Below are 26317 nucleotides of genomic sequence, written 5' to 3'. Positions count from 1 at the left end.
CCAGAGCTTTCCTTCACCAGGGGAAGCGCTGAGGTCCTATGCCATGCCAGTGAGGCCACAGCAGAAGCGCTGAGGTCCTATGCCGTGCCAGTGAGGCCACAGCAGAAGCGCTGAGGTCCTATGCCGTGCCAGTGAGGCCACAGGGCTCCCTGAGCATTTCTGAGAGAAGGGTAATTGAGGGGATGTTTGAGATGACAACAAAGACACCTGTCACAGAGGCTGAGCAGGTGCCCATGTTCCTCCTCAAGAGCCCAATACCCAAGCCACATTTTGATGCTAGAACAGAGAAGGAAGAAGCAATCAGCCCACAGGAGATAAAGCAATTAAGAAAAAGCCTGGAATACAGAAGTCTAGGACTGGGGAATGATCTGATCCTCTATCCATTTCCTGAAAACCAAAGGCAAGTTCAGGGTCTCACTGGAAGCTGGCACGCGTGGCACAGACATTGGTAATCTGCAAACACAGTCTGTCTTTTCCGTAGCACCCTGTGCCTGTGCGGGTTCTGGCTTTTGGCAAATGGACCTCTGAGGAATGGCGTGTCTATTAAACAGCCCTGCCCAGCCTGTCTCACTGTTTGGGTCTACCCAGAATAAGCAAAGCTTCAGCGGTCGTCAGGGATGGGAGCAGAGTCGAGGCTCTCCCTGACCCCATTAGGGTCCACTAACACCCTGCCCTGCACTCTGGCCTCTTGGTTATCGTCAAGCTTTTGCATTTAGGAAGCTTTTCCATCAAAATCTTCTGGAATGGCTAGAGGTTCAGGCACATTAATGATATCTGCACACATGTGCTTTTTATCCAAGTTCACAGCTCTTGGTCACTGGGGGTAAACAGTGTTATCAGCGGTTATTATGGATTTAGTCAAGTATATTTTATTCCTGTCATTTATGAGCACTTGTGTTGGCTGGTATTTACAATGTCAAGATTCTGTCACTTTGGCAACCTTCTAAGACAACATTTTTCTAGTGTTACAATGACATTTCAAAAACTCCGTATTTACAAGCAAACGACACCCTCTGGCTCTCTGACAGTGTGATTCAGTGGTAACTGAACAAAGGAACACTGGGATGTGTCTCTGGCTGTTCCTGGCTATTGCTTCCTAGTCTAGGTGGCTCTTTGTTTGGGGGAAGAAATAGGGTACAAAGACATCAAGGCAGGATCTCAGTGTCGGGTACATGTGTAATTATAAAGCACCACATATATGCAAAGAAGTGAGGCCTACTGTATGATGCTCAACACATTTCTTAAAATCTCTGCGCCCCTTTTCCACTTGCTACCATTTGGCATTGAACAATGAATAATATTTAGGCCCTTTATGACTCTTTAAACGCTCTTTTAAAATTTTCATAAATACAAAAAAGCAGATCAGCTCATTATCAGCACTTTCTAGACATCATTCAAAGATTTCTAGAAAGCAAGCCATGAGGAGGAAACAAGAAGGACACCAGGATCTGTTACTACTCGTCTATCACACAAGACAAGCCAGGGAGACCGAGACAGGAGAAGCATGGCTATGACAACAAGAATTGGGGCTAGACATTTCTCTCATGCTTTAAAGTCTCTGCCACTTTCAGGAGGATGAGCCTTTACAACACTAACAGGCAGTGGAGTTCCCATCACTCACATACAGCAGGTAACAGAAGAAATGGATATCACACTGCTGAAATTTGCCCTCACTTAATGAGAAACATTCAAAACCTCCTTCTCTTCCTGTCCCGCCCCCCCCCAACAAACCGACTGCTGGATTCTTCACACTTCCTTAGGAAGGTAATCTTTCTCAGTGACAGACACTCCGGCATGGCAACTGAGTCAATAATGAGGTGGCTGGAGCCATCTAGACACCTTTAGGAGCTGCCATTTATAACAAAAAGCTATGACAGCTTCATCCAGGGATAAAGACGTAAAGACGTGACAAAGATAATGGCTTTGTGGCACACTGGACTAGGTCACTACTTGGGACACATGCATTCCATACTGGAGTCCCGGTTGCTCTACTTCCAATCCAGCTTCTTCCTAAATGTGCTTGGTCCTTGCCACCCACATGGGGAAGTGGCTGAAGTTCCGGGCTCTGACCTTTGGACATGCCACAACCCTGGCTTACGTTGGCACTGGGGGAGTGAACCAAGAAATGAAAGATATTCTACTCTCATTCGCTGGCTCTCTGGCTCTCCCTCTCCTCCTCCCTTTCAAATAAAGAACTTTCTTTCTTTTTTTTTTTTTAAAGAAACAGGTCCCAGGAGAAGTCAGATTATAAAATTAGTTTCAAATTAGTTTCAAATTAGTTTACTACTTATCAGAATGTCAGCTCAAGTCTTCTACTACATAGTTCTATCAGGATCTTTGGAAGGCGTAGGGTGCTACTTGATTTACTGACGAGCCAAAGTGAAAGACTGCTGGAATATATTATTTGTGAACATTCTATAAGGTTCTGACTGCTAACAGGTTCTACAGAAGTGACTTCAGAGATCTGCATTCCATGCCTATACCTAGACCTGTAACTACCTCAAACAAAGAAACAAATCACTGGCAGCTCGGAACTAAGAAAAACATTCTCTATGGAATTCCTTAGCGGCCCCCGAGCTGGCACATGCGTAAGGCACACTGTGCCATTCCAGAGCACAGCTCGTCACCTAAGACAGGATGAGGTGAAAATCTGCTTTGTAATAAAGCAGGAATAGACAATTTGAGTCCAAGAACTGTTCTTGTGTCATTTGCCAAAACAGCAGAGAACATGTTCTCCAGAAATAAATCAGACAATGGCCCCTCTGCTGACACGTAAACCCCCATGTATGTCCCTTTCACTGCCAAAATGGCACCCAGGGCATGCAGCTCCATGCAAACTCGAGCAGGTCTCACCGTCAGGGAGCGTCCTAGTGTGTGGGAGTAAGGGCAATGGATCCGTGTTCGTGAATTCTCTGGCTAAGCCAAGGAGACAGCAGAGATCTGAACGCTTCCTGAGGGGAAGGTCACGGCAGTGACAGCTGCTGACATGAGGTTTTACCAATACGTCACTGCCTATTGCACATCCACTGCCACCACTGACTGGCGCCACTCACTCCGCACGCCAGAGCTCAGCACGACACACAGACTTCAGACTTGCAAAGTATTCGTCACAGATATTTTCATGGACATAATTCGCATCTTCGGAAGGAAGTTCAGCAGATGGGAGTTCAGGGGGATAAATGGTCCCAGGGAAGATGCACTTTCCAACCAATTTAGGAGTTTTGTTTTAAAAGTTTGATTGCAAATCATAATAATTTTTTTTTAAAAAACTTCCATGAAGTTGCAAGCTCTCTAGGAACTCGAAATTACTCCCTCGTTGTTGTAGAACCCAATCACAAGAAGCTGCCCCACCTAGAAGGTATTTATCCTTCAAACCAATCGTGTAACTGAGAAGATCAGAGGAGACTTCAGACCTCCCGTTATCTCCGGGGCTCAGGTAGCACCAGTGGCAACCAAATCACCACTGGCTTTAATCAGTGTTCCTACCAAGAGAGAACACTCATTATTTAAATACGCAGCTCCCTTTAATCCTAACTCATTTATCAATATCAGGTATTTCAACCCTTTCCACAGCAATCACCGAGTCATAGCTCAGTGTGACTTTGTACTGTAAAATCCTCAACTCACACGACATTATCAGAGGATCTGGCATCTGGGTTGATGTGGCTTTGGGAACTCCTCTCATTCGCTCAATCCATTAAACTCTGTCTTTTTGAATAGTACAAAATGTTCTTTCACTCTATGTACCAAGGAACTTTTCTTATTCCCCATCTGGAGTGAGTGAGTGAGTGTGTGAGTGTGTGTGTGTGTGTGTTCTCTTATTGGGCAGGTTATCTTGGGATGTTTTTGTTTTTGGTGATAAATGAAGCCAATTCACAAACTCTACTGTTTAAACTACTTTATACAGCATGATTACCTCATATGAAAAATTATAGACACTCTACACAGCATTAAGTGATAGATAAATAATGAGGCTCTGCTAAGAAATATGCTTATATCACTATACTTTAGAATTCGTTTTTGGGATAAAAACCATTTTAAAAAGATTTATTTATTTATAAAGAAAGAGAGAGAGAGAGAGAGAGAGAGACCTTCTATCCACTGGCTCATTTCCCAAATGACTGCAATGGCTGGTGATGACGCAAACTGAAGCCAGAGGCTGGGACTAAAACGGGCTCATTCTTACGGGCTGAGGAGCCCATGTACCGCAGTCACCTCCTGCCGCTTTCCCAGGTGCATCAGCAGGAAGCCAGATGTGGGAGCAGAGTATCTTAGACTTGAACCATCATTTACATGGGATACCACTATTGCATACAGAAGCTTAATCCCCTGTACCACAATCTCTGTCTCAGATAACAACTGCTTACAGACATCCACTGCTGAGCAGATCTTCGGTGTAAATGCTAAGGGAAAGCATCAACACAGCAGGAACCCACCTGCCCAGGCTCTGTACGGCCTAATTCTGCCTTTCCATAGTATTGCTTGCTCTCCCAATATGGTGATCACATGGATCTCAAAGGGACATGAAATAACCTCAAAGCAAAAACTGAGTTGAGATTTTGGTCCTCAGTTTGTGGCTTCTATGTCTTTAATAACTCCCTAAAGAGTTTAAATTGGCACAAGGGTCCTTTCTCTTTGATTGTACTTATCTTACGTTTATTAGTTAGCTTTCCAGTGCACACAGCTTGTACTATATTTGGGGGGGGGGGGCGGGTAAGGATGATAAGAGAAGGAAAATAAAGGTGAAAAGAGATGGAAGTAACATCAAAGTATGAGAAATACTAGCTACTTGGCTAAATGAAAATAACCTATTTAGTGATTTGTAATATAAGAATAAAATGAACTCACTAGGTCTCCTGAGATCTGCAATATGATCCTTGCAAAAGGTAGCTTGCCAATTTAATTGAGGTAGGAGTTATTTAATTTTTTACAGGTATAGTTTTCAATAAAACTACATATGCCTATAACACCGCAGTGGCAGATGTGTCTCGATTATTAGAGGTGGGCTCAAGGGAACAGATACAATGGATCTTGGAATCTGTAAGCAGCTGCGGGGGGAGGGGCTGGAGATGGCAGGGAGGGCACTGTACCACACACACATGTTTTAAGTGCACCAATGGTTTGTTATTTTACTGCAGGTGTATTACAGAGATGAAATTTAATAACTTACTCTATACAATACTAATAAAGTGGAAAACATTCAGTGCCCTGCTGTTCCCTGTGGTACAAATGAGCTGGGCTCGTTCCACGTGCACGCACGGTCAAACCTTCACACGTAGGGACCCCTTGTGCACACTCCAGGGGACAGTCCCTGCTTGAAAACCTCAATGATGCTCCTCCTCAATTGTTTCTTATCACTGAACCATTGTTATCCCAAACGCACACAAACATGACTTTAATACTGTCTTAAAAATTCTTCTTAAAAAACACACACAACACATACACATAGAATTTGGGACATTTTTTACTCAATAAAAAAGATGGAATGTTCAAAGAGAAAAATACGTTTACCCTGAATGAACATTATACAGTATACATACACGAACTGAAATATCATATCCTATAATTATGCACAAAATCGTTTTGCCCTTGTTGAACTTTCAAATAAAAAATATTAATGGCTTTACGGTGGGTTCAAAATAAGTATCTGAATTAATGGGAGAAAAGGCACAGAAATCCTACAGCAAAAATTGAATCTCGCTTTGGAGACAGTATCAACCTTTTGAAAAAAGAGACGAACAGAGATGAGGGATGCTCGGATTTGCTCAGTACCATAGGAACGATGATACAACAGTCGACTCAATGAAAATTGTTAAGTACTGAACTAACTACCACTAAGCCGCCAAAACACAACTTCCCCCTTATCACAAAAAATGAAGTAGCAGCTCTGAAATGCATGCTACTAAATAGTCATGCAGTTTTTACTTTTTTCCCTTCCCATGAAGCTACTCCTATTAAATAATAAGTAACACACGGAAAAGTTGCCCCTTTCAGTTTAGTTTAACTGAGAGTTAGAAGCACCTGCTGATGGCCTATAGTCAGCCAAGGCACAGAGCATCACTGTGCAAGAGATGGGGTGCTTTCTCTAAGCAGCTTACAATGGTCAGCCTCAGGAAATCTGTTCCAACCTATATTCTTAACAAAAAAAAAAACAAAGTCCCTGATAAAGTCTTTTTTTTTCTTCCTAAGATTGGGTTTTCTTGTAGTTTCCCAATATTTTAATTTGGCGTTTCAGTTTTCAAGAGTCTCATGCAGCATTCATTCCACAAGGCGATACTATCAAGACAAGGAATGACTACTTCCGCCAGCCCACACTTAAGTGACCCTGGCACTGAATTCTGAGTGAACTGCCCTTCATGAAGACACCGAGCGACCCTAACTACATGTTACACTCCACAGTAAGTCTCACCGGGTGCATCAGTACACAATCTTTTAACTCACTGACTTTTCTCATTTTTTTCTACATATCAGAAATATAAAGATGAAGACTTGTAGACACAATTCTAGTCATTTTTCATTATTTAAAATTTCACAGGAAAAAGAAATAAATCCCAAAACCTTACTGAAATTGTAGTTTGGATCCTGAAAGTCCTTTTCTTTGCTGTTCCCTAAATCATCTCAAAGCAATTTTCTAAGTTTTTTTTTCTTTAAATCCACTTGCTGTCCTGAACCATTGTATAAAACCTGCCTCTCTTTCTAACACATGTTCTGTCACTTCAGATATTTCGCAAGTGGGTTAAATGCCATCATCGAAAACGACTGGGTTACATTTAAAAGTCTGCTAAAGGTATTGTGCGGGATCTTGCTTCACATAGTTCCTGTGTTTCTGGAACAATCATTTAATCTATGATGCATCCAAATTTGTGTAACAGCAAACCATATTCTGCCTGTACTGCACAAAAATCAAGGCCAATCTACAATCTATACATTTTTTCAAGAAAGTGCTCATGCTGTTGCTGAAATGTGAATTGGCATATTCCACCCCAGGCTTTTCACAGGAAATCCTCATTGGTTTGAAGGAAATTGCACATGCTAATTCTGAGAATGTTACTGAACAGATTATCCAAATAATCTTTTCTTTTCTTAAAAATTAAGCTGGTCAGTCAGAAGCACCGTGACCCACCTTTCTCCAACCTTCCCTTGCCTGGAGATGTGTGCAGAGTGTCAACCAACCCCGAACAGACCTGAGCAAAGCCACAATGTTCTGGACCATGGTAGGCCAAGATTCTCCTGGGAACCTTGGACTTGCTGAGAGTGGATTTCTGCACGGGATATCATACAGATCTCCGAGCCAAGAAACCTCACATGGGTTTGGGCAGCAGGATGCCCAAACTGGAAAAGTGATGGCACTGAAATGAAACATTTGGAGTTCAAAGCCTGGCTCGAAAAATGACTTGGAGTGTGACTTGGAGCCTACTTGCTTTTACTTCTCTGAGCACCAATTTTTTGAGTTATCAAGTGAGAATAATAACCAACACACAAATGTATACCGATGCCTAATATTAGTTCCCCAGCCAACCTCTGGCCTGAACCTCTGCCTCTCATTTGGATGCGCTCTCACCAACCACACTTTGCTTAGGACTAGAGCAAGGATGACTGCCTTGTCTTGCTGCTCGCTGATGGAGCTGCTCTGGAGACAGTATCAGCAACCCTCCAGCATTAGTCCTAATGGTCAACCTTGTGCAACACCTTGTCTCAATAACCAAAATACAGACAGGCAATAGAAAGCGAACAGGGGCACAGACATTATCACAGGGCAAAAAGATTAGAATTTCAAAGAAACGTATCTACAGTTACTTTCTTCCACCTGAAGTAAAAGCTTTTCTGACAATCAGTCTAAACCACAGCCACTTCTATCAATATACCTAGTGAGACCTGAAGAACGCTTCAGTGCTTCCAGCATCCTCCAGAGCAGGGAGCAGAACAGCACCATGGTATTAGCACCACCGCTGCCACTGTATTAGCATATGCATGGCGCACTCCAATTTACAGTGCAAAAAGAACAAAGTTCCACAGCAGAGAATGACTGTTAGAAATGGATAGATTTCTTTCTTTTTTTTTAAATAGCAGATTGTAACTCACATTAAGGGAAGGGTCATCAGATGGGAGTGAAAACTATCAGATGGAAGCCTGTTGGGGAAAGATGTGTTTACCTAATGCCGAACTATGAACACAAAAATTATTTGCTAAGTGCAAGGGGGAAAGGTTTCACAACAACGTGGCATCACAGGCAACTCACCAACGGTCCACAAGTCAACATCAATGGGGACAAAGAACTCCGTTGCATCTACAAAATCCCCTGCTCAACCAAATCTACGACGAAGCTGAACCAAAGTTTGAATATAATTTTTAACTTGATTTTTCAATGAAACAAGTAAATAATAAGCAAAAGAGCCCCTTGAAGAAAGAATTCAACAATTCTAGAAGAGGGAACATTTGATAAAGTTACTAGCTTGAGCTCTTTAAAGTCACTATCATTGCAGGGAAAAATGCAGACGAATTGCTCTAGATTAAAAGAAATTATTAACAGCTAATCAGACCCAATGTCATGCATAAAGGTAATTATTTTTTTAAGTCAATGAAAACATTTTTGCTATGGTCAGTAATTAGAAAATTATTGCCAATTTCTTTAGATGTGAGAACAGTATGTTAATTAAATAGATAAGTGTGTTATTTTAAAGAGACGTATAATGAAAAAATCTAGGGGCAAAATCTTAGTTGATCTGTCACTTAGGTTTTCTAAAAAAAAAAAAAAAACACAAAACAAAACAAAAACAAACCTACACATAATCCACACAAAAAGCAAATTCAACCAATATTGATAACCATCTCACCTAAGCAACACGTACATGGCATTTTATCATTTTTTCAACTTTTTTGGGTGTTTGAAATTTTTTCATTATGTAAATTTAAAAGAAATGCTTTTTTTTTAATAAAAAAAAAAAAAGGATGGAGCCTGAGTTTCTTCTGTGATATCCAGGAAGCTACTGGCTGAAGGACTGAAGGAGATTATGCAAGAGCTTCCGGTGGTCCACTTCCCACATCACTAGCGGGTCGAGAAGTGCTTAAGGACCAATACCATGGTGGAAGGAATCCATTTCTGCCCCTTAGTTAGTGTCGGGAGACTTCTGAGAGGTGGGTAAACCAGTAGTAACCTCCCAAAATGAATGAATTGCTGCCGGAAAAAGAATGCCAATGGAGCAGTGCCGGCACACACACACACTGCACACTTGTGCCCTGTGACGGCCAAAGCCTCTGTGACTGCAAGCACCCGGCCCACCACCACTCACGCCAGAACATTCCAAGGACACAACGGGGATCTGGGTCTTTGGCTCCAATAACGCACCCACCAAAAACACAGAACTCGAACATTTCTAATTCTCACTTTCCACCTGCAACCACGTCAAAAAGTGCCGAGCCCAGGGACAGTCCAAGCGAGTGCCTCTCCACGGTAGGGTGTGCCTGCCCAGGCCGCACTGCGCTTCATCGGTGAAGGCGGCCGCAGGCCCTGCTCCAAGGAGCAGTGTTCTGTGCGCACTCCATGATGCACGCACAGTGCGCCTGAGACTCTCCTCCTTCAAAATGTTCTCCAAATGATACACTGGATAAGCATGACAAGTCTTCAAAAAGTTCAAGGCGAATTAATATCATGAAAAAAAGTATGCATGAGTTTCAACTTTTTTTGTCTGCATGTACCGAAATGAACTTCTGTTTTAATTCCCCCTTCCACAAACTTTTTCAAGCTTCCTAGTAAACCTTACGCCATTAACAGCTCTTGCCTGCTAAGCACATGCTACACTGGGGCGAAAAAAAGAAAAAAACCACCATGACCCCTGACCTCTAAGAGTATACAGAAACCTAGTGGAAACCAGTGTTCAACAAACACATGAATAACAACAAACTCAAAAAACACCCACCAGGAAGAAAACACGGAACGAGTTGGCCGTATTTGGCCACACGCAGCAGGGTCCCTGCGTAAGACAGGATCTTAGGAGAACAATGAACAGGAATTGCACAGAGTCACTGAACACAGAGAGTAAGCATTTGAGCACAACAGTGAATTAAGCAGCAGCATGCACGCGGTTCACACGTGCCCACACGGTCATCTTCACAGCACAGAGAAGGATTTTGTGCTCCCTTTTTGGCTCCTTTCCTGATTTCAATTTTGACTCTAGATAAGAAAAACTGAAAGAGGCAGACGTTTTAGAATTTAGTCAGTTGTGATACTTTTTTGTATCAAAAACAATTAAGGGGGAAAATCAATTCTTAACTGTGCAATTCATTTCAGAATCAACTATGTGTTTAATTTAAATTACTCAAAAATGAGGAGGCTTAGAAACAAAGCAAGTTACATACAGAGAAGACCGGCCTGCTCAACTGTGAAGTTTCTGGCATTTAACAACCAGCATCCTAGATCAGGCCTGACTCTAAAATCCAATCGATTGGTTTTAAGATCTAAACATCAAATAACTGGAGCGGCACAGGCCTGTTTCACTACTTTCTGAGGAAGAAGAAGAATTCATGAGGTTAAAGCTGTGGCCTTCACCACAGAAAACATGATACAGACTCTGATGTTCTACTGTGGAATTTTGTATTAAAATTTCAAGGTATCTACTGATTTTTTTACCTGTTATCAATAGTGACTATACTTTAAATGAAAACCATCTGTAATACGTTTCCATACCTTGAATAATCAAATTAAGGCAAGAAGTCTAAAAGCTTTTTCAACGTCAGTGGCAATGCCAGACTTCAGCACAAAAGTTAAACTACACTATATTTTCAAAGCCCATTCTAGGAGATGACCCAATCTGGTTTCACATAAGAACCAATCACGTAGGAGTGCAGAAAACCAGGACTTCTTAGGAGGCCCAACACAAAAAATTCTAATGCAACTGGTCTCAAGTAGGACCCCAACTTCCATATCTCTCTCTCAATTCTTCTCTTTCTCTCTTCTCTTTTCTTCCCCCGCTCCACCCCGCCCTGTCTAGCTCATACACACACAAGCCCCTATCCTGTCCAGGGGAGATTAGTAACGAAGGATGGCTAGAGTAACCCGTGCTCCATTCAGGTCATTCCTGGTCATCAACACTGAACTTTCATTTAAGAAGGAATCTTTCTCCCGAATAATGATCATTTGTGTTGAAATCATCATCATCTCGTCAAAAAGCAGTGGATTTCAGCAAAATAAAGTTTGCACATCGTTAAACACCCTATTCAAAGCAGCAAAAGAGACTAAAAGTTCATTATATTTGTTCACTCTGTCATCTACAATGATAACCATTGTAGATAGTAGTTACTGGCTATAAGAACATGGTAAGTCCAACATGCAAGCTAGTTTGCTTCTACTAATTTTCATTTCTGTCAGACTTTCCGTTGAACATTTTATTTTCTAAGCCCATAAAAGCGATATAAGTTCGCAATTCGGCAGGAAAAAACCAAGCATGCGTGTGATTTTCGTACCTCAATTTTATTTAAATTAGTTTCCCCATAGTTCGTGAAAACAAAAGGAAAGTTATTATTTGGCCAATTTTGTTTGCCTTTAAGTTCATTTTCTGTACAATTTGAAAATTCCCAAAAAGTCACCATGTTTACATATGACTGATTCAACATGGAATGCACTAATGAATCCAGATTTTCACATTACTACTTTTAAAATGAAAAGCACTTAACTGAAGATAAAGATCCTCCGCAATGTTTTATAATTTTTTTTCTGCTAAAGCATTCTTTTTAAGAAAATGTGCATCACCATTAGCATTAAATCCTTAAGATAGTCATAATGGAAATCTACAAATAAACACATAACTTTGAAGCAGATGCATCTGCGGAGCGGCACACATCTTGCAGCGGCGCACTACCTGTTGCTGGCCAGCACCAGCTCCCACACCAACACCAAGGCTGCCGGGGCTGGAAGGAGCATGCTCCCGTGGGAAACAGCGCCTCGCTTCAGGTCCACAGGACGCATCGTTACAACAAATAAAGCAGCTTTGGGAGCTTTTCAGGGCACTTCACCTCGATTTCTTTTTCTCTAGCATCTCGATAAAATAGTAAACAGGAGAGAGAGCGAGCGAGCTTTCCCTCCCCAGAGGAGTCACTCACCAGGTCACACGGTAGGGAATCATTTCAGCTGTGATCTGCTATGTAAACCTGAAGCCCAAGACACGGAGCCCGTGCCTTTCTTTTTGGACTGCATAGCTGGTTTGGAGACAGGGACTCAAAGAACAACACGGCACAAGAGAAGCTGATTTCCTGGAAGCCAGAGTATGGTCTTTTCTGTTCTCAAATTGCATACTTACACAAAAAAAGCAGAAATTCACACCATGCACACTTTCTACTTCCAGGACCTATTCCCCCAATCAGCCAATTTCCAAGTCTTCACTTTTATTTTTCCTGAAGCAATCACACTGTTATGGACACTGCTGCAACCATGCTCAGCCCAGGCAATTCTCGCAGGGCTCACAAGCATGAAGAGGAAATCAGAACGCAGGAATCTCCACACTCCAGCACCACATCATGAAGACTTTTTCAAGGAAAGCATAGGCAGTCAGTCCTCTTGGTACAGGAAGAACGTGCCTGGGCACAGCTGTCTCAGAATGAACCTCCCAAGGCCCAGGAATTCAGCCATGACAAAGCAAGCCGACCGCCTCGCTCCACCCTCTGCCCTCTGCCACTTCTCACCTTGTGTTTGGAAAAAAAAAAAAAAAAAAAAAAAAGAACTTGAGTCCCAGGCGCGGGAAGTGTTCCCCGCGAGCAGAGGGAGGTGTGTGTGCTGCACACACAGCCACCTCACAGGGTCTGGGGGATCCTTTCCCAAGTTAAGGGGCCTCACGCTTGCTCAGCAGAGGAAATCTTTGTGTCTGTGAGGAATCACACCGATTCCCATTAGGAAGACAGGATACAGGGTCGAGGAAGCCTGTCTCTCAATGACCAGCCAGAGCGGCCCCGTGAAAACGGAGACCTCTGCCAGGACCAGCTGCAGAGAGGAAGGAGGTTGTCAACTTTCTTCTCCCCCCAAAACTCTAACGACCTCCGCCTTGACCCCCAGAAACCAGAGCCCTCTGCAGGGACTGCACCAGAGAAACCCCACGCAGTGGCGTGTCGCCCAGGCTATCTATCCCGAACATTTGCACTCACATTCCAAAGATGTTTCCGTTGCACTGGAATGGCTATAAATTTCTTTCCTGCAGAATTCTTTCCAAACAAACTGCCATGAACTGCACTCCGGCAGGAGTGCTTAACCAAGCACTGTTCACCTCATCGCAACAAATCTTTCGGATGCCGAATATGACTGAACGGGTAACTGGGCCAGAGGAGTAAACTTTAAAAATGCAAATATATACGGAGGGGAGGGAGGGGGACCCAACCCACCAGAATTCCACCTTTAGTGCTATGTGCAAAAAAAAAAACAAAAAAACCAAAAAACTTCCTTTCCAGGCACAGTTTGATTACTAAAATAAATGTGTGCTTACATTTTTCAGATATATTAAACAGCATGACTGAAAATTCCAAATTGCTTTTTTTCTCCCATATCACTAAAGAAAACAGGACGCTAAGAGAGTTCATAAGGTAGTATCCTTCCAGCACAAAAAAGAATGTCCCTTCTGTTCTAAAATAATAAAACACTAAAGGGGTTCGAATTGCAAAGAGGATGGTCAGATTCTATCAGAGTTTTCCTAAGTAAGAAACCAAGGCACTTGTAAAAAGGAGGTGTGAAAGGTTTTTGAAAGGTTTTTAACATATGACACACACCGGGACTGAAATCAAGAAGAAAATATTTATAAAATCTCAACTGTCTTAAAACAAAGCCTATGCTTTTTCCTATCACTGATAATTTTAGAAATGGCCTCTCCCTGGAGAGTAAAAGTATACAAATGCAGACTGCACAGACACAAACACACACTCACATGCTGTACCTTTGTATTACACTGGCATTTTATTATTTAATTAAAGTTCTCTTATTTTTCTAGCTCACGCATGCTTCCCCTGAGACGGCTTTGCTGTTAGCCTGCTGGCCTTGACTTCCAGCCAAAAACAATTCAGAAACAAAAAGGGACAACAAATCATATTTTCACAGACATTTTTATCCCTCAATACAACCCTGTTTTCACACAGCATCATACAGCCCTTATGAAAACTATAATTTAGGGCAATCGCCAATCGCCACCCAAACCCAGGGTCTGACACATGCCTCCACAAAGCATTTCCTGTGGAAGAAATCCTGAAGTTCTTAACTGCAAATAAACTCTTTTGATAGAGCCACTTTAACTGGCATTGCTGGTTTGCAAACAGTCCACGGGTCCCGGCTGATGGACTGAAGAATCAAAACAAGCCAATGAATCTAGTTCTGATGGAGCAGAGAGCTCCAGACCAAGTGTGTATCAGCCCCAAGCTCTGTGTGCGCTCTCGTTCAAGACAGACTACCAGCACATCTCAGGGTCGCAGCTGAACGTGCACAACCACACTCACCACAAGCTGACAGCCCAGGAGCCACCTCCCAAACCCGTCCTCCAGCCACGTTCCCACTTACCTGGTGGCAACCCTGTAAGTTTGATTCTCTCCCATAAGATGAGTAGGAGCCCCTTTCTGTTTTACCTGCCAAGAGAAACAACACAAAATTGTAAAATGGTATTCTTCCTTAAAAAAAAAAAACAAAAAAACACAAACCACTCCTTCAGGTACCAGACACGCACTGCTCTTCCCCGATGTTTACGTACGTAAAGCAGTCAATGTATGCAAGCAAGAGAGGGAGCAGCACTTCCTCACTCTGGCTATGATAAACTGGAAGAAAATATCCTTCATTCCTATTCTTAGCCAAACTGCTCCACACTTCCAAAAACTGTCATTCCAATGGCCTCCACTTTCTCTCACAAACAAATTGTCAGTCCTTATTTTCACTTTCTTTCTCTCTCACGAAATTTAAACAATTTCATTTTTATTTACACAGCAGGCAAATTATCTATGTAATGACCCTAGCCTAGTAATTCCCATTGATTATATTGACACTTAATGGGGAGGCCAAAGCTAATCCATCACAGGCTCTCCAGATGGTGAATTTAGCAAAGAAACTATTCAAAATTCGGAATCTCTCTCTCCTTTTCTCTTCCTCTCTCTCTCTCTCTCTCTCTCTCTCTCTCTCTTCTCTCTCTTCTCTCTCTTCTCTCCCCTCCCTCTCTCAGGAGCAAAGTAAATCCCATCGTGATCAAGATGATGAAATTTACATTTGGGAAAGAGTTTTACTGAAAAATTGCTCACAGTGATCCCAAGTTCAGATCCTACCAGGAGGCTCAGCAGGACAGGGCATCAAGGGATATGAAAACATCTTGTTCCAACCACCCCATTTTTATCTGTGGACTGTTCCTCAGTGATGTAGAGAGTTCACAAATGCCAGAGGCCGCATCAAAGGATAAAATCAAGACTACACGTTCGTTCCTTCTTAAAGTATATTTAGCCATAAAAATCCACAGGATGGTTATTAAAAACCACATTACAAGAGATACATACAGTAGAATCCAGCTACCAAGAGGAAGAGTCACCATAAAAAAATCTGTCCCAGCACATTAAGGGGGATAGGGAATGAGGCAGCCCCCCAGCTAGGCTTCCACATTCAAGACTGAAGGCTACTTCTTTCTTCCAGACCAAAGCTATAAGGCATATTAGACTACGCAAAGGATTGTCCTGCTCTTATCAAAACTTGTATTTTGAAGGACGGAACAGACCTTTTCAGGTTTACAGCCCTCACGTTTCTTCCTTCAACCCAAGTGAACAAAAATGCCAAAGGTAACAGCAGTCTGTTATCTTTTGGTTCATCCACAGTGCTGTGAGAACCTGCCTGCCTGACACCACAGCAAAAATATATCTGATAAATTTCATATCTGGTCAAATAGACAGCCTGTACCTAAGTCACTATACAGCTACCAATTAAATGAAAGACGAGTCTCAAAGAAAGCCAACCTAAGTCTCAAAAATTAACACTCCCATGCCCAATATTAACTTTTTCACTGATTTCAATGAATCACAACCTTGGAAAAACATTCCCTCAACCAGATTTCTGGTATAGCACACAGCACAAAGTATAAAATCAATGCTCAGATCAGTTTCAATTCCAGTGAAATAAAACACCATCCCCTAGACTGTCTTGAAAGGGCTAAGAAATAAGTTTCGCTGCACAGGGCCTTCCCAGGGAAGAAAGGAGGCACTCCTTGCTATCACAGAGTAAATGACCACACACAGTCAGTCATGTAAGTCAAACTAAAGTTGCTCACAAATTTCAACTTGTCTTGATAAATATTACCAACATACATTATTTGCATTGTATCAAAGGACCCATGTCCTTCTTTATGCCCTTGCATCTAAAACATCCTCCATGAAATCGCTGCATAATTCATTCTGACACTATATTCACTCACTAAGCAACAGATAGGCAGGTGGACGGTCAGGGATGTGGGATGGCAGGGAAAAAAGGAGGACAAATACAGTAGAATCTGCTCTGACTTCATAAGAAATCGAACATCGTATGTCCCATTTGCGAGTCCTGTAAACAACGAACTGTAAAATACAGTTGCAGTAAGAAAGACCAACCATTGTTTCCTCTCTAGGAGGAATTACCTAAGCCAACCCCTACGGTCAGCATTGTTTCCCGACTGGACTCCAGGACACAGGGCTGGAGAGCAGAATTTTTCCTGCCAGGATTTGCTTCACTTCACACCCAGAAGTTGGGTTATTCCTTCCATTATTTTAAAGCTAAACGAGCAAAGCAAATGGGAGGATTTAAAAAAGAGAGGGCAAATAGGTGGGAGAGGAGGAGCGGAGGTGGGCGAGCGAGCGGGGAGCAAGGGGAGCAGGAGGACACAGAAGAGGCGCAGACTCTGAACCCCACGGCGCACAGTCCCCCAAGCACTCCTGGCTGCTGCCTGGCCCAGCGTCCTTTCCTATCATATCAGATACAGACTGCTGCATCTTAATTTTGCTTGCTAAAAAATATTTATCCAGATACAAAAATAAACCCACTGCAAATTACAAGTTGTCAGGGTTAAAAATCTACTCCTGTTTGTGTGGGGGAGGATAAGAGACCAGCATAGACATGAATCATTCTCAGTAATTTGAGTGTTTCCATGACATCAATGGGCACCGGTCCAGGACTCTGTCGAAGTCTGCGAGGTACCAAAGAGGCAGCGCAGCCAGCAGGAGGCTGGGAGGTGGCCCCCTTCTTTATTTATTATTTTTTTTTTGAAGGATTATGCTCCTGGTGAAGATTTCATCTGGAGCATCCACTTTTACCATCAAATAGATCGTTGGAGATCAGGAGCCAACACACTGCATTCTGATTGTGTAAGCCTTTAACTTTATTATATCTTTTTGTTCCCAAATTCAACTATAAATCTGCCCTCAGAGCCCAGACCCCTGTTTGGGAACAAAATAACCAGGGATTGTGGAGAAAACCCAAGGAACCTTCCCCAACAGACAAGAGCAGCTCCGATCACCTCTCAGGGACAAAGAGCAGCCATTTTAAAATGACACCTCTGCTTCTAGAAAGAAAAAAAAAATTTTGTACCTTTTGTGCAAATTGTCCATTACAAATTAGCTATGGTCTTGATGTTGATTTTCTGCTTAAAATTCACTGGAACATCTCTTTCATATAATAAAATTTCCAAGAACATTGACAGCATATTTGAGGAGGACTCTTAAGTAACTATCTGTGTTCATGAACACAAAAGCCCCCAAATATGTATGTTTCCCCTATGTCAGGCATGGATTTTTGCCACTTACGCCAACGGGCTGGCGCTCACAGTTTCTCTCCTCCTTTTTCCATTCTTCACCCTCCACCCCCTTACCATCTCCATAACCACAACAGAGTTTAGAAAGAGCTAAGGATTCCATTTTTCCAATATTGAAAAGAGATAGCAGTGCTGAACAAACCCGGCACGCTCACTGCGGAATTTTCGACACAACCCTCCAGTACTAGAATGCGACAGCCGCTGCGGATATTTTTTGGCACCAAGACAATGGTGGCAGTGCCAAGCCCCATGGCTAAAACTACTCAAGAGAGGCATAAGGGTAGCATTAATCGCTCAAGTCTTTTACTGCATGGAGTACTGCTGTCCATATTTTAAAAACTAAAAGTACCCGTTCGTAACATTTGCTGTATGCCCATAAACGGGGAGGGTGGAGGCTGCTGAAATCTATACCATAAACAAATCTCGTCATGCATTTGATTCATCTTTATACCTAAAAGGACCAAATGTTACATTTTGCTGTTGGTGTTGCTCTCTGAGCATGAAACGACTGGGATGACCTAATGGAGAGCCCCGGGGGCTGAAAGAAAGCTCTAGAGATTCCATTAACTAAGGGGACACACAGGCTAGCCAACTTTCTTCTGCAAAAATGATGTATACAAGGGACTTGGAGTACGTATTTGTTTTTCATGAAATGAGAAGAATGCAGAAAAGGGGCAGACACAACAAACACCCGTCAATCAATCGTGCTAGAGACAAAGGAGGCCAACCGGAAGCCTGCCCTAGACCAGGTCCGGTGCCCAGAGTCAGCAAGAAACCCAGAAAGGCAACACATGTTCTATCGCAACTGACCCCATCCGCTGCCCAAGCCCACATGGGAATCTGTCACCCCTAAACAACCAATGTGAGCAGAAAATACAAGCAACTTTCTTGTCTTCTCTAACATGAATATTTTCATTGATCTTCTTTTAACTTGAGCGAGGTATAACAAATGTCAACAGAATTCATATTTGATTGTTTCTATGTTCTTATATTTGCTGTTTGACTTCCAATTTTTCTTCCAACACACCCATGGCTTCCTACTGTAAGGAGACTGGAAGACAACGAAAACACTACATAAAAAGGAAAAAAATTGTCTCCCAGATCCACTCCGCGCACGGGGCTACGTCTCAGAAGTATCCCATTTGGTAGGCTGTGCACCTGCACACACACAACAGCCCGAAGGCCCGTGGGCAGACCTGGAGAAACCCAAGCACTGCTTCCCAACCAAACCACTTCTGGCGCCAGTGAGGGCCACAGGCCGTCCCTCTGCTGCTGGACCAGTAGGATAACAACAGGGTCCTGCTCGGGTTCGTATCCTTCCTCTCATTTGTTTGAGGGGAAAAAATAATAAACGTCACTTATAAAAAAAACAATAAATAACCTACAAATGCTAAGTGTTTTTCCCACCATCGAAACGGATGTTTCAATATGGTGGAATATATCATCTTGGAAAAAACCTTGATGAAAAATTATCTGATGCTGCAGGACACCACCAAGCCAGGCTGGTGTGCGGTCAGTCCTCATTCTGGGAATTGAAGAATAAGCCTTTTGTTCCCACAGTATCAGACTACAGAACTCATCATAAACATGTTTGACTCAGAATAAATTTCTATCCCTGGCCCAAGCCCTCACCCGTTTCCAGTTACCTGGTGATTTCCCCCCAAGAAAATAACACGAAAGGGCAATTGAATTAAACAATGACTTTTCAATGGTTCAGAAAATATACATGTGGTCATTATTTACAGTCTTTTCATTTCCCCGGGCCTGCCTTGGTCTCATCACCTGCCCAAGGAAGAACATGTCTGTCCTTACTGTGGATCAGTCAATACGCAAAGGGGGCTATGAAGCTTGATTCATTCAGTTTGCGCAACAGCCCTGGGAGACCAGGAGCACAATTCCATTCTACAGATGAGAAGACTGAGGCATGGAAAACAGCACAAGGCCACACAGATATAAGAAACAGGTGGAAATCAAACCCTGGCAAGTACTGTACAAGGCCAGGCTCTTAGTGCCATGCTATGTTGCTGCTGCTTAAACTCCGAAAAGAATATCTAACTGAAGAGGCCCGATGCTGAAGACGCTCAAACCCCAGAGCTCAAAACACTCATGAATTTGATATGAAATTAATGAAAGTGTCTTACACGCGGTGATAATTTACATTTACATGGTGTTTTATTCCTAAAAGGTCTCTGGGTACTTTATAGCTGTACAAATGATATACAGAAATTCAGTGACATCTCACAATTAACTGCCACCATATTCACATTAACAAAAAACCTGGCAGAAAACTGAGTTTTTACAGATTCCCTGTGTGAAGACTATGACTTTGTAGTAAAATACACAGATTAAAGAGAACAGAAGAATATGATTAAAGGCTAACCCTGCTTCACTCCTAGGTGTCTTCTATGGATAGCAATCCCATAAAGAGCTCCAAAAAAAATAATAATAATAATAAAAGGGCTAAATCTACCCTTAGAAATTTACATTACATATTAGTATACTGAAGGCTCGGAGAAGTCATGCAATAAAGATGCTTCATTTAGCTTAATATTTCCTAAACATGAATGCAAATCCTGACCCATATTTTTTTTTGGGGGGGGGGCGGGTCAAGCAATATAAGTCTTGAGGAACTTTGGGAATTACTATTATATAAAGAAATATAAAACTTTACAGGAAAAAGTAACTGGGTGTTGATCTATATTTGTGGTTTTCTAACAAACATATATAACATAAGCTCAAATTCTGAATTTTATTTAGACTGATCTAAAAATATTTTTGACTATTTATCTGGCTTAATTTTCCCACGGAAACCTATGGACATGCAGCTGTAGCCTCACAGCAAAATATGACCCTGACCCCACTGTACAGGTCAAACGCCTGAGTTTGCAAGAAAGTAATAGTTGACATTATTCTTCCAATTTCTATACTTCAGATTAGAGACAGATTACTACACCAGGACAATTGTGTCTACAGTTAGACACTTCAAAATACACATCTAAAATAAATTCCATACTACAAGAATCATGCTTCAGCAAACAGGCGAGTGGCGCCACAGTCTAGGAGATTCTCGTCCTCCCCCTCCCCCGAAACAGAACGGAGGGAAGGTGACTACACTCCGCTTGTGCACAGTAAGGAATACTGGGAAATGGGGAGTGAGCCATTTTTCTGGAAAAGACTGGCATTTAACCCTCTCACGGATGTTGTTTGAGTCATCAAAACAGGAGGCCCAGTAAGTCTAGCTCTGATTCTGTTGAAAGCCGAGTTTGGCTGCATTTCCTCCCTGAGTCATCATATCTCGTCCAGGCACTGCGTGGCCTTCAAAACAGTGTATGTGTGCAAAAATCCCATCCATGCTGAGTGCTCGGAGCCGCCACCCAAACTCTTCCCTTTAGGGAACTGCCCATGGTTCAGAATCTATACTCACTTCTCAAACATACACTCACCAAGAAATACAGAGCGTGCAAAGTAGTTTAGTTCATGGAATTTATTAAATAGGCAGTAGAGCCCCTATTTTTATAACCAAGCCACTAAATGTAAAACAGGGCAAGCAGCTTACACAGTTGAAGAAGTGATAGAAACACTAAGAGAAAAGAATAGAACATAAATTCCCAATTCCAGTAACAAAGCCTTTTCCTACAACATGTTGACAATCTTTTGGGAGTGTTTTAATTACATTTTCACCTGATATTGTAACAATAAGCATTATTCCACTTGTCTTCTTATTACTACAACCTTCTCCTAGAATAATTTTAACTCAATTCATACTATCAAAGAGTTCTAAAGTCCTTCGATGGAATTAAATCTGTGAATTGATTTTGAGCACGTATCCTATGGTTTCTCAAAAATGAATGTCTCCATGCAGAATGAAAACATATCTCATTAGATAAGTAAGTGTGCCTTCAACCACAACAGCCAAGAAAACACCCCTCACCTGGTGTCCTGCTTAGCAGACGTGCACACATTATCAAATTAAAGCACAGGAGTTTCATGCTTTATTTTCCAAATCAAGGAAAATCTTTCATTGAGAAAAAAAAACCACTAATTCCACAGAGTGTGCAATTAATCAGTATAATCATGGGGATAACTTGGCTGTTTGGGGAGGTGTGTCAAATAACTCTTTAAGGCCACTAAAGTACCACTTGAACCACCAAAGTAATGATTTTCTGAATCAGCAATTTGTACAAGGATCCCCTAGAGACAGGCAGGACTAAGGGCAACCCCAGCGACAGGCAACTTACCTCAAACGAGTCAGTTACCACTGCTTTACGGGAATCACACCTCAGTAGGGCTGCTTTTCTAACTTCCCATTTCACCATAGTTGGGGAGCCTGTGACTGTGTGTGGCCAAGGAAGTCAAGAACTATAGCATCACACACATTTGAAAAGGTCTTTTTCTGTTTGTTTTTTTTTTTTAACAATGAACAACAGTTTTCTCAGGAAGAAAGGAAGAATCAGAATAGGTATGGAGAGAAGCAATTATTCTAAATTTAATTCCATGACTAAGAAATACTGAAGGCTTTCTTAACAACAAATTCCTGGGTTCTCGATTCTATGGTACATGAACTCAGCGCAGTAGTGCTTGGCACACCTCCACCTTCTTTTTCTTACAAAAATAAAATACAATTTTATTGGTTATTTCTAACATGAGAGAGGTAAGAGCATCACTAACTTAAATGACAGGCATGGTTGTGCAATGTTACTGCAGATAAAATTCTAGCAGAACCAGCACCCTGGCAGGTAGGAGAATAACACACTAGGACTTGGTCCACAGAAGTAGATTAAAAAAAAAAGTTCATTTCTAAGGCCCACAAACACAATCGCTCTTCAGGGGTCACAAAAGCTTTTCCAAGCAGCACAGCAAGTCTTTAGATGTGCTCATCTCAGGGAATGAAAGCTGGGTTTTTTTGTTGCTTTTTTTTTTTTTAAACTAATTTTAGGAGCAGGCATTATGGTACAAAGAGTACAGCCATTACTTGCCAGCACCCCACATCAGGAAGCCAGTTCAAGTCCTGGCCGCTCCATTTCCTATCCAGCTCCCTGTCAATGCACTTTTCCCCCTCGTAAACAACAGGAGAGCCTGGTTTCGTGACCAGCTGCTCATCTTCTATCCCGCCTACTAGCCCTGCCCTAAAGCGTCTCCTGTCCATTCTAGTCCAAAACTGGATGTCATCTCCAAACCCAGACTTCAATGACATATCCAGCCAGATAATAGAGACAACACTGCACAAGTAAGACTCCGTTCCCTGGCTAAATATTTTTAAATTTACTACAAACTTTTAGAGAGCGGGCAGCCTTATTACACCACGCAAATCACTTGTAATGATTAGTTAGTTGCTGCTCATTAAACTGCATCCTAACAGACACTCAGCAGGTGATTTTGTAGAACAAAAACAGTGACAAAGTCTTAGTACTACAGTTTACAGTGCTTATATTTGCACTTGATTTTCTAGCTTAGTTTTAAACCAACAAAAACACAGTAATTAGAATTTCTCAGAAAAACTACATACACTTAATAGGACACTCAAGACAACACAAAAATAAAGGACATGGAAGGCCATGAAAACGCTACGTATGGTGTGTGTGTACACATATGCATATATCAGTATTGTATATGTACACACACGGACATGTCCTGCACTTCTAATCCTAGAGACAAAATAATCCAAATGTCCCTTACACACATATCTGTAATATATTGAACAATCAATTCTCCAGCTTTAACACTGAATTATGATTGAGCTGTGAAGTTGGACTAAATCAGCCCAGAATTCTCAATATATTCCAGAACATCTGTAAAGCAAAGGGTTGTGAGAAAGCTAACAATTAATTTCTAGAACAGTGATACAGTTAGAGCCATCCCTGCCTGGTCTTCAAGAGAATGGGCTCACAATAGGCAAACGATCAGATCAACAGGGCCAACCTCCTCGGAGTGCACCTATCCAGTCTCTACTCACTGTTGTGTCAAAGACAAAAATCACGCACACATCTGAGTTCCACCCCCAGATGTGCAAGAGAATCCTCCCATTTACTGAATCTGGGAGCATGACTCAAACTCAACAGGAAGGCGGAAGCACAGGAAACCTTCCCCGCCCCCACGGGGTACTCAGGGAGAAGACAGACAAAGAAAGGCCATAGCCAAAGGAGTGACCTCATCCCATCAATAGTATGCAAGAAAATAAAACGTGCCTCATGCAACAGAAGTTTACAGATAGTAATCTTTGATTCTCAAACAAGCAAGAGTTATCTTCATAGTTTGTGAGAAAGGTGTAAAAAACATGACAAAGGGAAATAAATGGGTGGGTGCCTTCGGGTGGCACCTGCTGCCTGCTGGAGGAGGTCAGGCTCCAGAGGACACACTCCTACCTCTCAGAGCAGTCACAGAGGAGAGCAGGAGCAGGCAGGGCCACCTCAGTGATGCCAAGTGGTAGGGAAAGATGAATATTTGAGATGCCAAGGAGAGGACTGGATAACAGATTACAAATGGGAGCTTCCCATTCATTAGAATACAATTCAGTGTTAAATAAATCACAGTGTATGAACTGGATATTTATACGCTGTATCCAAAAACAAGAAAACTGGAACCCAAAGATAGAATGGGGGGGGAGGGGCAGAGTAGAAATTACATAACTTTTTTTTTTTCTATTTTCTTCAATGGAAGTTTCTGGGGCCTTCCATGTTTTAAGTCACTTGTTTGTGAATTTTGATGACTTCTGCTTTAAAATTGGAGAAATACGTTGTGCGGGATGTCAACTGTCCTCTGGGCATAGCTAATGCTACACTGATCCACAGAGAAGACATGTATGCAAACTTAAGTCCGACAGGGAATTTCATGGAAGTTTCAATAGACACTGTGCTCCTGAGTCCATACTCTTCCTCTTCACCAGCCGGGCCTCAAAATGCTCCTCACTCAAGCATGGCAGAGCAGTCACAAATACTGCCCCCCCCCCCCCCCCAAACAGCCTGAACTAGCTGGAGCCAATGGTCTGGGGCTGAGAACATCAGTAATTGGTTCCTCTGAAATCTCACAATCCTTATCAACAATCAGAAAAACAAAACAAAACAAAATGAATCAAAAACAAGAAGTTTCCATACAAAGGAACACTCCTAGTATCCACTGGTGAGCACAGCTTAGAAATGCCTTTGTGAAGCATTCAGATGTAAATGTACAGTCATTTTCCCGACAGAGCCAATAACTACTATAAACCTTAGCAGCAATTCAGCATTAGGGATTATCTGCTACATCCTTTGCAGACAAATAGTCACATTTCAAAATTGCAACAACTGATCCCTATTTATGTTCCATTCCCACTCCAAACAAGAATTTACTTTGATTATAAAAAGGCCAGGAAGAACTTTGAAAACAACAAAAATACGCTAAAGGTGACAATGAGCCATTTAAAAACTCAGGGGTGCATATACTCATTACTTTAGGTTACTTCATAAGGACTACCTACTGAGCAGCAACACACCAAAAATACAATGCTGCCTTTATTTCCAGATAAGCACAAATTACCTGTCATGCTCAGCACTGATATACAACTTTACAATCTCTGCAAATATTTGACTAATTACAAAAAACTGAAAACAAGAACAAAACGAAAACCAAAAATAAGCCACCATTGCAGCCTTGAGAAGTAAAAACACTGAAGAACCCCACATATCAGTGAGTGCCAATGTGAGCAGCCAGCAGAGGGCGCACATGCCCCAATAAGAGCTGGCTATGGTTAGGCACTCCCCAAGCTCATTAGTGCTAAACCAGATCACATTTGAATAGTGAATGGGAGGGTATCCCATCAGTAGCATTACTAAAACCAATGTGCTAAGTTTAGGATTAGTAAGAAATACACACAAGTACACTTCACTATTAAATATGTATTTCAACAAGATCTTTGGTTGTTTCATAGAGTTGCCTGTTAAGAAAAAATGCGTGTATATACAACATAATTATATTACATGTATTTATTATATACATATATAATACCTACAGGTGTGAACGTAGCCTAACAAAGCTGGCTTGACTAAGCTGGTTTTCAAGGCCACTACAGTTTTCATAGAGCAATAGGAAGTCTCTGTTATGTGAATTTGCAGAAATAAATTAAATACCAAATTTCTAACACATGATGTATCTTTGGAGCGTATATTAAATTACCCTTGCAAATTGTGCCTCTCATTGTGTGTATATTTTAATGTGCTATATAAAAATCTATCAACTAATTGTTCTAACTCTACTGCAATCAAATCATGTTATCACTTTATGGTTAAACTAAGATGTTCATGTTATCTGGTTCCTCCAGGTCAATGCCTAACTGGTTACTTGTACATTTGTCTCCACTTTTACATGGTATATTCTGGGCCCCTCTATATTGGAAATACTTGCTTTTGGGTTACAGTAGGTTATGCCATCAAAGTACCTAAACTATACATACTCATGGATAGGACACTGTTAGTTGTTTAAGGAAATTTTTCAATAAATGCAAAAGTCACATTTTATACCCAGTGCTCTCCAAGCTTAGGATTTCAGAAACAATAGCACAAATTCTAAAGGAA

General features: G+C 41.8%; 1 protein-coding gene across 15 annotated transcripts in view; it reads right to left on the bottom strand.

Annotated features, from left to right (window-relative positions):
• TCF4 (transcription factor 4) overlaps positions 1–26317 on the bottom strand; it is a 360801-nt gene that overhangs the window by 154103 nt on the left and 180381 nt on the right. For 14 of the 15 annotated variants that reach the window (XM_058677038.1, XM_058677044.1, XM_058677037.1 and 11 more), the window contains one exon: positions 14525–14589. In XM_058677038.1, the coding sequence (XP_058533021.1) occupies positions 14525–14589 (65 nt within the window). Of the gene's footprint in view, positions 1–14524; positions 14590–26317 lie in introns of those variants that run through there. The other variant, XM_058677052.1, reaches the window with a different exon arrangement.

Source organism: Ochotona princeps, chromosome 18, assembly GCF_030435755.1.
Source record: "Ochotona princeps isolate mOchPri1 chromosome 18, mOchPri1.hap1, whole genome shotgun sequence".
NCBI lineage: Eukaryota > Metazoa > Chordata > Mammalia > Lagomorpha > Ochotonidae > Ochotona > Ochotona princeps.
Note: the sequence above shows the minus strand (reverse complement) of the source record. Positions and strands in the feature narration are given on the sequence as shown.